Source organism: Lepidochelys olivacea (assembly GCF_965140295.1).
Source record: "Lepidochelys olivacea isolate rLepOli2 genome assembly, chromosome: 3".
Classification (NCBI taxonomy): Eukaryota; Metazoa; Chordata; order Testudines; family Cheloniidae; genus Lepidochelys; species Lepidochelys olivacea.
The window spans coordinates 5,815,796-5,833,997 of record NC_140413.1 but is presented as its reverse complement, the minus strand read 5'-3'; the positions used below and the strand labels follow the sequence as shown (position 1 = coordinate 5,833,997).

General features: G+C 48.9%; 2 protein-coding genes across 2 annotated transcripts in view; both read right to left on the bottom strand.

Annotated features, from left to right (window-relative positions):
• Positions 1-1,920: 1,920 nt before the first annotated feature.
• LOC311518335 (nuclear GTPase SLIP-GC-like) lies at positions 1,921-12,452 on the bottom strand (the record flags this gene model as incomplete). Its single annotated transcript, XM_084624057.1, has 4 exons — positions 12,297-12,452; positions 7,481-7,617; positions 3,405-3,495; positions 1,921-1,979 (listed from the first exon to the last, which is right to left on the bottom strand). Exons 2-4 carry the CDS (start codon positions 7,577-7,579, stop codon positions 1,921-1,923), a joined length of 249 nt encoding a protein of 82 aa, XP_084480183.1. The 5' UTR covers positions 7,580-7,617; positions 12,297-12,452.
• Positions 12,453-16,853: 4,401 nt separating this feature from the next.
• Positions 16,854-18,202, bottom strand: part of LOC311517363 (L-gulonolactone oxidase) — a 37,602-nt gene continuing 36,253 nt past the window's right edge. Inside the window, exon 12 of the mRNA XM_084622117.1 lies at positions 16,854-17,255. Within this exon, the coding sequence (XP_084478243.1) occupies positions 17,127-17,255 (129 nt within the window). The 3' untranslated portion in view covers positions 16,854-17,126. The remainder of the gene's footprint in view (positions 17,256-18,202) is intronic.

Sequence of the window (18,202 nt, the reverse complement as noted above, 5' to 3'; positions counted from 1 at the left end):
GTTAAAAAGCTCAGAACTGTGGGCATCGAAGTTTGGAGATCTGCGAAGTGCACTTGAAACGACCGAGAGAGATGTTTCAGAGCAGCAGCCGTGTTAGTCTGCATTCGCGAAAAGGAAAGGAGGACTAGTGGCACCTCAGAGACTAACCAATTTATTTGAGATGAGTTTTTTCATGAAGTTGATAGATTTCCACTCCATACGGCTAAATGCAGTGCCTTGCATAATGACAGGTTTCAGAGTAGCAGCCGTGTTACTCTGGATTCGCCCCTATTCTGACCTGCTGGACGCCCCGCCAGTGAAATTTAACTGTTTGAAGAAAACTGCGTTTGCAATGCTTTCAGCATTTGGATCCACATACCTGGGTGAACAGGTATTTTCACACATGAAATCTGTCCTCTGTCCCTCTCCGAGCTGGTTATCAACTGATCACTCAGAAGCCTGTGTGCAGTTTAAAGTATCCAAATACGTGCCAGACATTGGAAAACTCAGCAAGGAAAAGCAAGGGCAAGGATCACAATAAACTGATAAGATCTGCATTTTAATTTAATTTTAAATGAAACCTCTTAAACATTTTTAAAACTTTGTTTACTTTACATACGATAGTTTAGTTCTATATTATAGACTTATAGAAAGAGACCTTCTAAAAACGTTAAAATGTATGACCGGCACGGGAAACCTTACGTTAGAGTGAATAAATGAGGACTTGGCACACCGACCCCTGCGGTAAATCTTGGTCCTAGTCAGGAGGGACCATTTTAAAAAAAGTTGAGAGCGCCAGCTTGAATCGTTTTAGATTAAATCATCCTCTGTTTTGCAATTAAAACATCTGCCATCACCAACACTGCCCACACAAGGTGCCATTTCATTGCTGTCTTGTTGGGCTTCATGCCTCCGAGACACCTCTTCCACAGGGAAATGTGTGTGTTATTGCACTATCCCTGCTGGATCATGCTGCCGGCTGTGTGCTTACACACTCCTTGGGCTCCTCCAGCTGGCCATAGGCCCTCAGTGCAGGCTAAGCTGTTTGCCAGCCGGCCCACTTGCCCGAGGTCAATCCATCTGTCTGCCTGCTCACAGGTACACTGCTCTGTGTGAACAGTTCTGGCAGTAATTGCCCAACCCTTATCTGCTCTTCTATCTTGATTTACCTCCTCCCCCCATCTAGCGAACTGGTTCCTGCTGTTCCAGGAGCAAAATCAGCAGCTGGTCAGCCTGTGCCTCGAGGTGAAATGAACCCCCTTACGTACAGTATAATTTGCTTACCTAAAAAGAACAGGAGGACTTGTGGCACCTTAGAGACTAACCAATTTATCTGAGCATAAGCTTTCGTGAGCTACAGCTCACTGCATCCGATGAAGTGAGCTGTAGCTCACGAAAGCTCATGCTCAAATAAATTGGTTAGTCTCTAAGGTGCCACAAGTCCTCCTGTTCTTTTTGCAGATACAGACGAACACGACTGCTACTCTGAAACCTGAAATAAGTCTGTATCTTGTTCACTTTCTCAGCACAGCATGAGGGGACATTTCACCTATATTTCATGTTCTAATTAATTAATACTACAATCAAATGTGTTTTAAATTCTAGATTTACAACTCTTAAACAAGAGAACATAAGAATGGCCAGACTGGGTCAGACCAAAAGTCCATCGAGCCCAGTATCCTGTCTTCTGACAGTGGCCAGTGCCAGGTGCCCCAGAGGGAATGAACAGAACAGGGAATCATGAAGTGATCCATCATCCCCTGTCGCCCATTCCCAGCTTCTGGCAAACGGAGGCTAGGGACACCATCCCTGCCCATCCTCGCTAATAGCCATTGATGGACCTAGAGAAAATAATTAATTGAAATAGCTCAATTAATACTGCACACAATTAAAGAAACAGATTTTATGATAGAGAATTTCTGATGTCTCTTTTTAAGAACTTCACATTCCCTGCAGCATTTTATGAATCTGATCAATTTCTCTGTATTCATCCTGGAAGTCTGCAAAAAGAACAGCAGATTAAAACATGGTTAGTTGTCTCTCTTTTAAAAAAAGAATTGTCCATTTCTCTTTATTATGTAGAGAGAAAAGTGTTCTAATCCCCCACACAAATAAAGGAAAACAAGGGATTACAATTTTATGTATTTAAGTACTTTGCTAGATTGGGGCTTTAATACGTTCACCTCATAGACTCAGACTTTAAAACCAGAAAGGACCATCATGGTCATCTAGTCTGACGTCCTGCACATCACAGGACTCAGAACCTCACCCTGTAATAGGCCCCAGATCTCTGGCTGAGTCACTGAAGTCCTCAGGTCTTGATCTAAAGGCTTCAAGATACAGAGAATCCCACATTTACACTAGTTCAAACCAGCAAGTGACACGTGCCACACGCTGCAGAGGAAGGTGAAAAACTCCCAGGGTCTCTATCAATCTTGCCTGGAGGAAAATTCCTTCCCGACCCCAAATACAGTGATCAGTTAGACCCTGAGCATGTGGGCAAGACCCAGCAGCCAGACACTTGGGAAAGAATTCTCTGTAGTGATTCTGAGCTCTCCCCATCTAGTGTCCCCATCTCTGGCTGTTGGAGACATTTGCCAGTAGCAGTTCCGAATGGGCCATACGCCTTTGCAGACAACCCCCACTCTTATTAATCTATTTACGCTTGAGTTAATCATACTTAGCACCCACCTAGGGCTTTTCATCCGTAGAGCTCAAAGTACTTTGGAAAAGTGGCTAAAGTCTCATTATTCCCATTTTACAGATGGGGAAACTGAGCCACAGAGTGATTAACTGATGTACCCAAGGCCACACAGAAGAATGCAGCAGAACGGATGGTCTTGTGGTTACGATACTGCACTGGTACTCAGGAGCTGTGGGTTTGATTCCCAGCTCTCTCAGCATCCCTGTGAACCCTTAGGTAAGTCACTTATCCCAACCCTGCAGCCACAGAAGTCCATGGAAAGCTCCCAGAATATTTAGGCTGCATGTGTGGAGGTCAGGTAGCTCTCAGGATGCAAGGCTGCCATGCAGCCTTCCCTGCTCCATCTTCAGCCCTTTCATGATGGTCATATGGGTTGTGTGCTGGAGCCATGGAATACCTGCATCAAATGCAGCTCTTGACATCACAGGGATCTTCTGCGTTAGACCCCTTTTTCCGAAGGGTGGGAGGAGTAGTGGTATGCCAAAGCTCAATCTTCCAGCCCTTGCCGGGAGGACGTTCCTGCTTCCCCCAGCACTGTGGCTCCATGTAGTAAGGCAGTGGACTTCTCCAAATAGACGTAGGCCAGTTCACACTTAAATGTCACGTCAGGGCCTGGTTCAGCAGCTGCTCCTGTGGACCAATGAGCCCCTTGTTGTATCATTTCATCCTATCAGAGGGCTCCAGCCACGCAAATACCTTGGAGGAGATTTCAAAGTTTTACCTGGCAGCCTCTCGGTGAGTCCTTCCTGGTGAGACAAGGCGAGTTTGAGCATGATGGAAACGTCCTTCTTCAGCTTCGTCACGACGTAGTTCTGCAGCAAACACATTGCCCAGCACGTGAGCCTGGAAGTGACCTCACAGCTTTTTGCTCCTGAGAGCCAGCCCAGCTAGGGGAAAGGGAGCTGGAGTCTGCACCATCTGGTGCAGCACCAGCTGCATTGTCTGAAGTTCTAATCACAATCAACTACCCCGAGGGCATCATGTGAAGGCTCTGGGGCTGCACCCAGGTGTAACTATGAACCTTGTTTGCCCTGCGAGCTTTTATTGCTGGTTATGACAGGCAGGAAGAAAAGAGCCCAGCTTGACCCTTAGATCACAAGGGGAATTTACAGAGCTGGCAGGTGGCTTGTAAACAGAGCACATTTCATCTGGAGTGACGGTACAAATGATGCTCACGATGCCATTTTTACAGTCACTATTCAGAGTAGAACCATCTGTTAAGGTTTCATCTGGGAAAGCTGAACATAGTAAACTGCATGAAACTCAATATATCTATACATAGATATAGTTAGTTATGTTTATCTAAGAAAGGGAAAGCTAATAGAAATTAATATAAAACAGAAGCTAGGAGTTATAGAAAACTGGTAAGGGAAGCACAAGGATAACAGGAGAAAACTATGGTCAGCAGGGTTAAGGACAATAAGAAGGAGTTTTTAAAATATTTTAGGAACAAAGAATCCTAACAATAGCATTATTCATTATTGTCCATTATTGAATGGATGTATGGTAGTGGACCATTACTAGCTGAAAATGATAAAATAATCTATAATAATTCAGAAAAGGCAATATTGTTGAATAAATATTTCTATTCTGTATTTGGGGAAAAACACACAATCTACTCATATCATACAATGATTATAACACACTTTTCATTTTATTCGTGTCTCGGGAGGATGTTAACAGCAGCTTCTAAAATTAGACATTTTTTTAAAAACAGGAGATCCAGATAACTTGCATCCAAGAGTATAAAAAGAGCTGGCTAAGGAGCTCACTGGACAGTTAATGTTGATTTTCACTAAGTCTTGGAACATGGAGAAGTTCCAGAAGACTGGAAGAAAGCTAATGTTGTGACAATATTTAAAAAGGTTAAACAGGATAACCTGGGAAATTATAGGTTTGTCAGTCTGGCATTGATCCTCGGTTAGATAATGGAGTGGCTGATGCACTCAACCCCTGGCTATCAAACAGTTACAACCCATATTTGATAGTGATCACATCCTGAAAGAAATTTTTCCCCAAGCCACCTCTGCTGGCTTCCAAACAAACCACCAGATTGGCTAACCTCATAATCAGAAGCAAAATCCCCACAGAGCAGGACACACCAACTCAAAGCAGCACCAGATCCTGCCAGAACAGATGCAAGCCTGCAGACATGTCTCCGCTGCTGAGATGACCAATACTCCCCCAAAACACACCTTTCATGATCCATGGGTTCTACATATGCCTATCACAACGTGTGGTATACCTCATCCAGGGCATCAAATGCTCCAACTGCCACCATGTGTGTGAAACCAGACAATCGCTATGCCCTTGAATGGGCTCACACAGAAAACTCATAAAATCACCCTGTTACCTATGGGCAAACATTTTTTACGAAGAGATCAATCCTCCTCTGATCTCTGTCCTTTTCCTCAAAGGAAACCTGCACAACACATTCAAAAGACAAGCCTGGGACCTTAATAACTCTCCTAGAGACCAAAAATCTTGGACAGAATAGAGACACTGGATTTATGGCTTATTGCAACAACCTGCAACCTAACCAACCCTCCTTTGTCCTATGACTGGTAATTAGGTGTTAATTGCCCACGTCATTTACAATGGTCTACTGCTACATATTAAACCCTTATTCTTAACCATCAGTTTCACCTTGTATTTAGCTTTGACACACTGGTTACCTTTTCCAGACCTGAAGAAGAGCTCTGTGAAGCTCCAAAGCTTGTCTCTTCCACCGACAGAAGCTGGTCCCATAGGTGCTGAGCACCCACCTGCCACAGCTGTTCCCCGGCCCCGCTCATCAGCTGATGGGGGGGCGCCACTGTCCAACAGCTGATGGGGGATGGTGCTGCTGCCAAACAGCTGTTTGGTGGTTCTGGGAGGAGCTTGGTGGAGGGCAGAGAGCAGCGGGTGGGCAGAGGCCTCAGGGCGGGGGCAGAGCAGGGGCAGAAAGAGGCAGAGCAAAGGCGGGGCTTTGGGGGAAGGGGTGGAGTGGGCATGGGGATTGGGGTGGAGCACCCCTGGGGAGAAGGGAAAGCCAGCGCCCGTGATTGGTCCAATAGAAGATATTACCTCACCCACCTTGTCTCTATTAGGGGACAGCATTTACAATGTCACCAGAACCGCTTGCATCTCACAGTTGGTTCTTGTAATAGCTAGGCGGTCGCTATGCTCAGTACAATCCACAGAGGTAGACAGGGCTGGTTCAACAAGCTTTTACACTCACTGCAGGCCCCATCCGTTTGCATGTGTAATCAACCTGCTTGTTTGTATCTTTTAGTGTCTTGCAAATACTTGGATTCATCTACAAACCGATGTGCTCACAGTTGCCACGGGCACGTAGCTTTAAGGAGCTGGTGGAAACTGTTGTTCATTGCACTGTACCAGATGTTATAACACTGCTTGCTATTCTATATGAAGAAGACATGAGTTGCTGGAGCATACACCTACTCTCAGGAAAATAGTGCAATCACTCTTGTTTCTTGCTACAGCCTTCATGATCCCTGCAGTTCACTGCAGAGAGATCATTTTAGGCCCCAATCACCTGTTGTCTCGTCTTATATTTGGATCATATGCTCTCTGGGGCCTGTCCTTTTGTTCTGTGTGTATACAGCACCGAACACGATGGGGTCTAGCCAGCACCGGTGCTCCTTCGTGCTGTGGTAACACAATAAGAAACATGATAATGATTCTGCAAACATACACGCACTTATGTTTAAGCTGTTTGGGGTTCCATTGGAGTCAATGGTCCTGTTCAGTTAGGCACATGTGTGTTTGCAAGATCAGGGCTGTCATAACCATACAGCTAAGGGTAGCCTAGACTTCCTCCTTACCTGTAAGGGGTTAAGAAGCTCAAATAACTTGATTGGCACCTGACCAAAAAGGATCAATGGGGAAAGAAGATACTTTCAAATCTTGGGGCGGGGGAAGGCTTTGTTGTGACTGTTCTCTTGGGAAGCAGAGAAGCATCAGGTCAGAAAACTCCTGCTCCTATAAACCATCCTAAAAGTTTCTCATATTACAACAGTTGTAAGTAAAAACCAGGCAAGGCGTGTTAGATTATCTTTTGTTCTGTTTGTGAATTTTTCCTTTGCTGGAGGGAGGTTTATTCCTGTTTTTTGTAACTTTGAAACTAAGCCTAGAGGAAGTTCTGTTGTGTTTTAATCTTTTGTTACCCTGTAAAGTTATTTTCCATCCTGATTTTACAAAGGTGATTTTTACCCTTTTTTTAAAATAAAATCCTTCTTTTAAGAACCTGACAGATTTCTCTGTTGTCCTAAGACCCAGGGTTTGGGTCTGTGATCACTTTGTAACCAATTGGTTGGGATATTATTCTCAAGCCTCCCCAGGAAAGGGGGTGTAAGGGCTTGGGGGGATATTTTGGGGGAATAGGAACTCCAAGTGGTCCTTTCCCTGATTCTTTGTTAAATCACTTGGTGGTGGCAGCATACCCTCCAAGGGCAAAGAATTTGTGCCTTGGGGAAGTTTTAACCTAAGCTGGTAGAAATAAGCTTAGGGGTGTTTCATGTGGGTCCCCACATCTGTACCCTACAGTTCAGAGTGGGGAGGGAACCCTGACAGGGGCCTTAAAGGGTGCCTTGAAAATCAAGGTCACGTTGTGTCTGCTCTAGGTGGAAATTAAACATCCCCTGGAGAAGGGAATTTCCTTCAATATCTTTGGCCTACATTCTGGCTGGGTAGCTTGCTCTGGGCTGCTCCCTCTGTGGACACTGTACTGTGGCCAGACAGCACCACCCAAACCCATAAATACAGCCCCACAGAGCAGGGGGGAGCATCCCTCACCTTCAGTTCCTGGAGCTGCATCTTCATCTTCTCCTTTGCCTTCTCAAACATTCCACCCTCTGACTCTTTCTCAGTGCTCTCCTTGAGGGTATTTTGCATCCTCTGGCAGGATTGCAGCCCGTGGATCTTAGCTGCCTCTGTTGGAAAGATGGGAGCGGTCAGAGCTCTAGACAAGAGTGGGCAGGATTTGGGCAGGGAGGGTGGTGGGTGCTGGGTTTAGGTGAAGAAAAGAATGGCAGCCAACGGCATTGACGGCACCACCGGAGGGGACATCTAGCTGATTCTTCTAGTGACAGTGACTTTAGTGCTGGAGAAAGGAGCCAGCCTGGATGCCCCGGAGAATGACACTCCCTCATATTCCTCAATGCAAATGACACCGCCATGTTCACACGTGCTCCAGCCCAGAGTGGGAGGGGTTCACCGCCTCAGGGCACTGCAGAGATGCCAGTGAAACACTGAGCAGGAATTGATTTGTCCTAGATCCCAATTTCTGTTCCAAGACTCCTTCTCCCATGCCTCTTTAATCCTTCTGGAACTCCTCCACCCATCCACAAGGATCTCAGACTGACCCCTGTAGTAGAGAGAGAGAGAGAGACAGCATGGAGTATGGGGCCTGGTGAAAGACCTGATTTGAGCCCTGAATCAGAGGCTGGGAATCAAAGTCAGGCCATGTATTAAAGCAGGCGCTTACAAGTTCACTGTCCGGTACATGAACTTGGCAAGGCTCCTGCTAGTGTTGCTAAAATACAGGCATTCCTAGAGTATATAAACACACTCCAGAAGGCTAGCACAGGTACACCCCAACCTAGCAAAAGAAAAGAGGGTTTGACAGAAGAGATGAATGGGAATGTTTTGCCTGAGACATCAGAAGAAAAGTAGAAGGGGAGGTAACAAAGAGGTGTCATGGAAACACCTAAGATGGTATGTAAGTTGTTTGTCTCAGTCTATTAATGTCGGGGTGCCTCACCTTAACCCTTTGAGTGGCCGACGGGACAGCAGAAATTCCCCCTACTGACTGAGCCGCTCCTGCCGTGGGGCACTCATGTGTTTATGTTCCCATCATCCCATCATCCAGATCATTAATGAAGATGTTGAATAAAACCGGCCCCAGGACCGGCTGCCAACTAGACATGGAGCCGTTGATCACTACCCGTTGAGCCTGACAATCTAGCCAGCTTTCTATCCACCTTATAGTCCATTCATCCAGCCCATACTTCTTTAATTTGCTGACAAGAATACTATGGGAGACCGTATCTAAAGCTTTGCTAAAGTCAAGGTATATCATGTCCATCGCTTTCCCCATATCCACAGAGCCAGTTATCTCATCATCGAAGGCAATCAGCTTGGTCAGACATGACTTGCCCTTGGTGAATCCATGTTGACTGTTCCTGATCACCTTCCTCTCCTCCAGCTGCTTCAGAATTGATTCCTTGAAGACCTGCTCCGTGATTTTTCCAGGGACTTAGGTGCGTCTGACTGGCCTGTAGTTCCCCGGATTCTCCTTCTTCCCTTTTTTAAAGATGGGCACTATATTTGCCTTTTTCCAGTCGCCGCGACCTCCCCCATTCACCATGAGTTTTCAAAGATAATGGCCAATGGCTCTGCAATCACATCAGCCAACTCCCTCAGCACCCTTGGATGCATTGCATCTGGCCCCATAGACTTGTGCATGTCCAGCTTTTCTAAATGGTCCTTAACCTGTTCTTTCATGACTGAGGGCTGCTCACCTCCTCCCCATACTGTGTTGCCTAGTGCAGCAATCTGGGAGTTTACCTTGTCTGTGAAGACTGAGGCAAAAAAAGCATTGAATATTTCAGCTTTTTCCACATCATCTGTCACTAGGTTGTCTCCCCCATTCAGTAAGGGTCCCACACTTTCCCTGACCTTCTTCTTGTTGCTAACATACCTGTAGAAACTCTTCTTGTTACCCCTCACATCCCTTGCTAGCTGCAACTTCAATTGTGCCTTGGCCTTCCTGGTTACACCGCTGCATGCTCGAGCAATATTTTATACTCCTCCCTAGTCATCTGTCCACGTTTCCACTTCTTGTAACTTCCTTTTTGTGTTTAATCTCACTGAAGATTTCTCTGTTAAGCGAAGCTGGTCTTTCTTTCTGCACATCGGGATGGCTTGTTTCTGCACCCTCAATAAAGCTTCTTAAAGTACAGCCAGCTCTCCTGGACTCCTTTCCCCCTCATATTAGCCTCACATGGGATCCTGCCCATCAGTTCCCTGAAGGAGTCAAAGTCTGCTTTTCTGAAGTCCAGGGTCCGTATTCTGCTTCTCTCCTTTCTTCCTTGTGTCAGGATCCTGAACTCGACCATCTCATGGTCACTAACTTTGTAATCAATAAACTTGTTTTACTGTTTATCTTTACCAGTGAGTTTGCCTAACATGCTTGGCAAATCTGCTCAGGTTTACAGAGGCTGGTGTATATCCACTTTCCAATGATGAAGTGGTGAACCAATTAATAAACTTGCATTGCTCAAGAAAGGGTCTTGAGCAGTGCAGGACAGTATATTCCTGAGGTATGAGGCTGGGAACTAGGGGGATTTGGCTGGTGCCTCTCTCTTTTTCTGAAATCTGCAGTCTAAAAAGCTCCAACTTGGCAATGGCTTTGCTGCTTTCACTCATTTTCCTGCTTTTCTGTCCCTTCTTCGCTAGCCCAAAAGAAGCAAACAGAAAACAACGAACTGGCAACCTCCTCCTGACTGTCCTTAGCCACTACACTTAAATCTCACTTAAAATCTTTACACCAGTGTATGAAGTGCAAATCTCGCTCAGTACAACAAGCTGTGTATTTCACCCTGCTCGCTGCACCACTGTGACAGGATCCCCCGGGGGTGCAGCCTGGGACTGTGGGACCACTGTGCCACCGTAACTCTCCAGCCCGGGCTGTCAATGCTTTGCTAGGGACAAGCAGCAAACCCCTCCAGGTGCTGTGATCACTCAGCACAACCACATGTGAAGGCCCACACACAGCTAGATTGCATGAATGCTCCCAGAGCCACTCATGAAACCCACAGAGAAAGGCACCAGGGGTCAGTTCTGGTCCAGGGGGCTCAATGCAGGAGGCGTGAGGAGCTCCATTTCCGTGAAGGGGTAGTAGACAGAGTCAATGCCCAGGAAATGTTCCAGAGAGGCCAAGGGAGGAACCGGTGCTGCACCCCATTGAGACCCAGGGAAGCTTAAAACTCCCAGGGATCCAGAGGCTTGGATTCCCCTCACAGCGGTCTGCTGGGGGGCTGGAAGGGAGACCCGGGTAGATCAGCAGCACCACCAAAGTCATTATGCCCAAGAACACCAATTTACATATGTTGCTCAGGCTTAACATATGAAACTAATGAAACTGAGATGGCCCCTGTAAGTAGCCCCCAGTGAGAGGCAACAAGAGTTCTTCTATTTGTCTGGAGAAACATCTCAAGAGGCCAGAGAACAAACTCTTCTTCTTCTTCTATTTCCTGTCCCATGTTAGTCAGGGTCAGTGACTCTTGTTCTTTGTCTCCAAGCATTCCTGTCTCGTGTATCTTCTTTATGTCTTCTTCCAGCATCTCAAACCACCCTTTTCTGGGTCTTCCTCATGGTCTTTGTCTTGTGACTACTAGGTCTTGAACTCTGGCCAACATATGCAATGTCTCATCATCTCATGCAACCTGGCAAACTCAGACAATGCTCCTTCAGCTTTTCCCTGTTGCGGGCTACCTGCATCATGGCTTGTACCGTTTCACTAATTAGCCTCTCAGGTCTGGTCTTACCCATTGTCCACTTGAGCATTCTTATTTCAGCAGTGTGAAGTAGTTGTTCTCTCTTCCTCCTTGGCCAGCATTCTGACCTGTATGTCACAGCTGGTCTAACCATGGTCTTATGCACTTTGCTCTTTAATTTTCTTGGAATGTTTTTATTGCTGAAAATTCCCTTTTGGCACCAACCCAATTAGTCTGAGAGCTTTGTAGAACTGAAAGCTCGTCTCTCCCTAGCTCCCATCTCTGTGGCTTCGTTAGTCATTTAGCACTTTACAAGACAAAGCGTGGTCCCTGCCCCAAAGAGATCACCGTCAAAGGCCCCCATCCTAACATGGGAGCCTCCCAAGTGACTTTATTATTTAGAGTACGGTAACACCTAGAGGCTCCAACCAAGATTGCACCAGGCACTGTACAGACCTTACCAAGAGACTGTCTCTATCCTGGAAAGCTGACTGTTAGAATCGAGGTGGAAGGGGAAACAGATGGGAAGCTCGTTGCTCCAGGTCACTCAGCGGGTCAACGGCAAAGCTGGGATTAGAACCCAGGTCTTGAGTTCCAGTCCACTGGCCTACCGGCTAGAAAAGCCTGCCTGGAGTAGGACGGTGCATGGACACCAGTCCACGGCAGTGAGCATCCCCCTGAAGGCAGACTTGGAGCTGAGGAGATGCAATGGGAAATCCACAGGGACTCATTCAAATGGGTTTCAAGCTTTTCAGGGCAGGGACTGTGTTTTTACAGTGTGTCTGCACATCGCTTAGTAGCACATGGAGCCCGGAGCCCTGATTGGTGCTGCTGTAACGCAGATAAACAGCAGTAACAGTGTGTGTGTGCAACACCCCCCCACCCCCAGGAATCGGAAAGTTCAGAGATCCTGAGGACTTTGTCAGTGTCTAGCAAACCAGCAAAGCCTTGAGATTCTGCACCAGTCCCCTTGGGGCAGCCCAGCTGAGCAGACGCAGTGCCAACAAACCAACCCCTCCATTCTCCCCGCTCGCTCCAAGGAAGAAAATCAGCCTGCTGCAGTAATCCCTGGCCGGAGGGCGTGGTCGTGTTAAGGACAATTTTTCTCTCACCTTATCGGTGCTGGAGAAGCTGCTTCTCTGGTTCCGTTCCCTGCTTCTCTCCAGCCACAGCGGCAGCTGCTTTGTGCTCTGCCCCTCCTGTTCGCTCCTGCATCTCCTCAAGGCCTCGGTGCTCCAGGCCTCAGCAGCCCCCTGCGCTGGGATCAGTGTGCGGCACCAGCTGGAGGAGGTGCTGAAGCGGGACCCAGTGACGTCTGCTCTAGCATCACTCAAGGAGCGGCATGTGCAGAGTGAGCCATTGGTTTGTAGTGCCTCACTCTAGATGGGTCAATCCAGCCGTTGTGAAATACTAAGAAACCGGGAGACGTTAGTGGAAGACTCGGCTATGAGACGCTGCGATGAATGCCTAGGTCTGCAGAAAATGCTTTGTGATCTTTTCTTCCCTTCTTGGATCTAATCTACTGCAGTGTTGCTGTATCTTGTTCAAAAGCTGCTAGGGTTCATCCCAGAGGGGGCTGCATTGCAGTGATGGATAAAGTGATTTTATATATTAGCTGGTTAGCTGCTTGGGACTGGGACTGGGCCCTGCTTGGCCCCTTTGGGAATTGCTGCAGTACGGATGTTAAACAATCAATATGCACATTTCAGCACAGCCCCAGAAGTGAGGCAGGTGCTTAACGTCTGCAGAGATGAAGCTCCCGTCCGGCATTCTCAGGCCTAGATTCTACCTGTGCTCACCCCCAGGCATGGTGCCAGTTACCGTTACTACTGTCTGTACTGAGCGTTACTAGTGAAAACACTGAGCACCTGCAGGATCAAGCCCTAATTTCAGAGGGGATTGAACCAGGAATTCCCAGACTGGATCAGATCCGAGCTCCATCTAAGCCAGGGTCCTCCACTCCGACAAGGGGCAGCACCAGCTGCTTCAGAGGACGGGGGGAGAAATCCTGCAGTCAGCAGTGATGGGGCAACCTGCCCTTGGGGGCTCTTTCCTCCTGACCCCCAGCACTTAGTTTGGTTTATGCCCTGAAGCAGGAGGGTTGACGTCTCTCTGGTGCAATGGGAGGGTGCCAAAGGACGGAGGGGCTGGGGTGAGGCTGGGCGAGCGCCGCAGGCCTGGGACTGGCTGGCGACTCGTGGTGTGGCAGACCTTAGGCTCTGTCTGCATTGCACTCGGGGCAGCAGGGGTCGGCACACCGAGCTAGTTTGCTAAACGCAGCGGCGTAGCCACCGTGGCACAGGCGAGCAGCCCGCGGACGTCCCCGGGGCCCTGCGGCAGTCGCACCTCCTGCGGCAGAGCGGAGGGACCCCCAGAGATCTAGACACTGTTTTAAGGCAAGTACCTGCTGCGCTCCGGTGCTTCTCCAGCCCCCATGACCGTAGTACTTGAGCACCCCCGAGTCTTTACTGTATTTACCCTCACAGTGCCCCCGGGAGGCAGGGTAGGGCTGTGATCCCCACGGTACAGGCGGGGAACTGAGGCACAGAGACAGCTTGAGAGTGACTGCCCCAAGGTCACCCGTGCCACAGCAGGTGGCCCGAATCCCACGCTAGCCCCAGTTCAGCCTTCCCCTCCAGTGCCAGCCAGGAGAAGGCAGGGACAAAGACCCACATTGCAGGCCCCTGCGTTGTTTCTGCGAGGGAGGCTTCCTCCCCAGAACCCGTCATCTTCCTCACGAGATCCAGTGCCTCCCAGCTGGGAGTCACTGCCAAGTCACCCTTTAGCCCTGGCAGCCCCGGGGATCCTCCCCCCGGATGGCTAGCAGCATTCAGAGCCCCCATTGTGAGCCTTCTCCCAGGGGTGCCTCCACCCATCAAATTCTTCTCGTGGCGTGTACAGCTGAGCCGCTCTCACGTCAAGGGTCACTGCCGGGTCAGATTTCAGTCAGTGGCCCTGCATCCCTGTGTGCCAGGCTGCAACGCCACATTGCAATGCCACTCAGCTTTGCGGAGCATCTCAGACAGGGGGCCTGGAACAAACTGCCCCTTTTGCCCCCGCTCTGGGATACACCCTGGGTTTAACGGGCATATGGCTGTGGGCAGCACTGCTTTCTCCTGCGTATAAATGGAACCCACTGGCTCAGTTGGGTCTTCCTCTAGTGGCTGGTTCACAAAAGAGGATAACAGCCTGATAGATCTACCAGCGAAAGGAGCGACTCCTTTAGCTCACACAGTAAAGCTTGTGCCAGGGAAGCGGATTATTCACTGTTATAGGTGAGCAAACAAAGACTTTGATTACAACAGAGGAACTCGGATCCCCTGCACTAGGACCACTTAGGACAGTGGTGTGGTCTAGTGGAAAGGCACTGGGCTGGCACTCAGGAGACGTGGGGGTCTGTTCCCAGCTCTGCTGCTGAGTCGCTGTGTAACCTGGGGCAAGTCACCTCATCTTTCTGTGCCTCGGTTTCCCTACCTAGTCTGAGGACAGTGGCCCTCAGCCACTGTGGTAAAGTGCCTAGAGCTCTCTGGATGAGCCGGTACCTAGCAAATCACCGCAGCACTGAGGCGGATTCTGCATCAACCCAGCAAGGCTGTTCCTGAACAGAAATTCCCTGTTATTACTGAAGAAGCCTGGAACATGAGACTCAGTGGTGAGAGTCTGACCGCAAGGAAGCGGTGCCAGCCGCTCTCTGGACGGGAAGTGCCTTCACTGGCTTCTCCTGCTGTTTCTCTGAGATTCCTCTTGCAAAGCATTGCCACCCAAGAGCAGTCTCTGAGAAGCAGCCCGATCTCCACGCAGGCTGATTGCCCAAATATACAGCAGTGGTACTGTCATAAATACAAAGGGAAGGGTAACCACCTTTCTGTATACAGTGCTATAAAATCCCCCCGGCCAGAGGCAAAGTCCTTTCACCTGTAAAGGGTTAAGAAGCTCAAGTCACCTGGCTGGCACCTGACCCAAAATGACAAATGAAGGGACAAGATACTTTCAAATCTGGAGGGGGTGGGGAAAGGCTTTTCTCTGTCTGTGATCTGATTCCTTTGCTGGGAACAGATGAAGGCTGCAAGCCCTCCAGCTCCTGTTAAGTTAGTAAGTAATCTAGCTAGAAAATGTGTTAGGTTTTCTTTATTTTGGCTTGTAAATTCACTGTGCTGGAGGAAATGTGTATTCCTGCTTTTGTGTCTTTTTGTAACTTAAGGTTTTGCCTAGAGGGATTCTCTATGATTTGAATCTGACTGCCTGTAAGATTATCTTCCATTCTGATCTTACAGAGTTGTTCTCTTATCTTTTTTTGTTCTCTAATAAAGTTCTGTTTTTTAAGAATCTGGTTGGGTTTTTTTGGGTCTTAAAAATCCAAGGCTGGTTTGTGCTCATCTCGTTTATTCTCAAGCCTCCCCAGGGATATTTTGGGGAAATAGGAACTCCAAGTGGTCCTTTCCTGGATTGTTTGTTAAATCACTTGTTGTTGGCAGCGTTTACCTAATCCAAGGGCAAGGACTTTGTGCTTTGGAGAAGTTTTAACCTAAGATGGTAGAAATAAGCTTAGGGGGTCTTTCATGCGGGTCCCCACATCTGTACCCTAGAGTTCAGAGTGGGGAAGGAACCCTGACAGGCACCTTCATTGCTCATAACTTGGTTGGGCTCTCATCTTGTTTTCATGCACAGCACCTTCCCAATTAGCTTTTACATCTGGCAGGGGGAAAATAGCCCTTGTAACAAATCCACTGCTAGCCTGGACTTCAGGACTGTCACCATGCTGCACCGCACAGACACTCAGAATTGCACATTGACATTTCAACTCCTCCTTCTCTAAGAGACTAGACCAGTCTGCTCTGAAGGAGAATCACCCTTAAATGTTTACACTATAGGGCCTGTGGCACACAGTATGGCAGTTCTTAATCCATCCAGCACAGGGCAGTAGTAACCCGTACACACACAGCAGTTTATTACAATATCAATAAGCTATCTTACGGCTTGTGGTTTAAATTGCTATGCAACAGCCGCTGCCAGCTTTGGGTGCCCCGTGCCCGTTTACTGTAAGAAAGCTGCACTCGTAGAACGGTGAGAGGCTCACAGATCGGTGGCAGAGCCCTAGGATGTACAGGAATCCCTGTCATAGCATGCAGGGAAAAAATGTGTATGCATCACTTCCCCCCCATGCTTAAGACTCTGCATCTCCCAACACCTCAGCTTTGTACTTGCTACGCAGCCCGTCGTGCTCTCTGCCTCCCAGCCCCTTGGAGAGGTGGGGAAGGAATTTTGCAGCTAGGGAACAGATAGATGAAGCCACTTGCCTAAAGTCACACAGACTGTCTGTGCCAAAGCTGGGAATTGAACCTAGATCTCTGGGTCCTGTGCTTCAACGCACTGTCACACTCGCTCTCCCCAGCACTGGCCCTTTTCGCCTGGCGCTTGAACCTGTGACCTTGTCATGAGAGATGGGCCTGGATCCAAACACCCTGGACTCTGGGGAAGCCAGGCTCTGAGATACCAGAACCAGCCATCTGTCTAATGGAGCTAAATCTGCCTCCTTTCAAACCTGGGCCAGAATCCACAGAACTCCTGGCATGCAGATAACGCCCTGACCAGCACTTTCTCCAGGACTGGTACCTGGGCAAAGGCCCCTTGATCAGCACATGATCCGACAGCACAGAGCCTACAGACTGTTTCCATTCACTGCTGGTTCTTTATTGATGTGTTCTCTCTGACAATGTGTTCGGAGCTGTACAGGACACTAAATGTGGACAGTCCCTGACTCAAGAGCTTCCAGCCTAAGAGATGGAGATGGGACATGCTGGAAGCCCAGAGAGATAATGGTTAGGTTCTAATCTGGGGGACATCATGGAAGGGGCAAGTCTCACTAGGAGCATTTCTAAAGGACAGAGCATGGGAGATGGGCTGGCAAGCTTCATTTCTCTTCTCCAGCGTCCCGTCCTCCCTTAATAAAACACCTTCTCCAGGTACGCGTTCAGGAACACGCCGGTGGGATCCAACTCCTCCCGGATGGTGCAGAACTTCTGGAAGCCGGGATACATCTTCTCAAAGTCCTTCCGGGTACAGGTGTGAGCCTACAAGAAAGCGACCGTGTCACACAACCCCTGCCCACAAACACTGAGCAACAACAACAGCAGACATGAGCTCTCCGCCCGCTCCTCTGGAGAGATCGACAGGCGCGTACACAGCCCAGGGCCAAACACAGCAACAGAGTCCCGACCCCAGAGGCTTTACAGTCAGAGCGGGACTAGCTGGCTCCATCTGGAGAGGAGCAGCACAGGGTGGTATGGTTGTTACAGATGGAAGGTCTGCGAAGTCCAGTGAAACCTGCCCTGAAATCCCCCTGCCTCCGACACCTTTAGGGACATCTCCCTTGCTTTGTAAACCCAGGTCTGTGGCTCATTTCCAAGCCCATCCTTGAGCGTCCACACTGCATGGTAAACCCGGGCTTACAATTGCTGGGCCCGGGTCTTCCAGTCATGCTAGTGCGTCCACACTGCACAACACAGACCTTCTGACTCAGGTCCACAGCTTGACCTGGGTCCACACTGCACAATGCCAGGGGTTGGACCTGATTCACAGCAGGGCCTGGGCTCTGACCCACCCCCTGGCAGGGTCCTAGGGCCCAGGCTCTGAGTACTTGCTGACCTGACTCAGAGTGATTGGTGTGTGGACGGAAGAGGGACTTGGTCTCAAACCTGAACCAGAGCCTGGGTTCCGTGTGCAGTGTAGACACACCCTCTATGTCTAAAGGGACCACTTTGCTCATCCATGAGATTCTAAAGGCCACGTTTGCCCTCATGAGTCCAGACTGAAAGCTAAGCCAAGCCACTCCTTCCCCCATCTCTCCTTCGCCCCCTGCCCTAGGAAGACCTTCACCTACCGCCTGCCCCTCCTTGAATCTACTGAGGCCTTTCCCTTACCCCAGGGGGACAATGACTGATTCATGCCACCCCCACCCCTGCCTGGCCCCTAGCCCCACTGTCCTGTATATGGCTGGGAACCCGCAGCAGTGGAAATG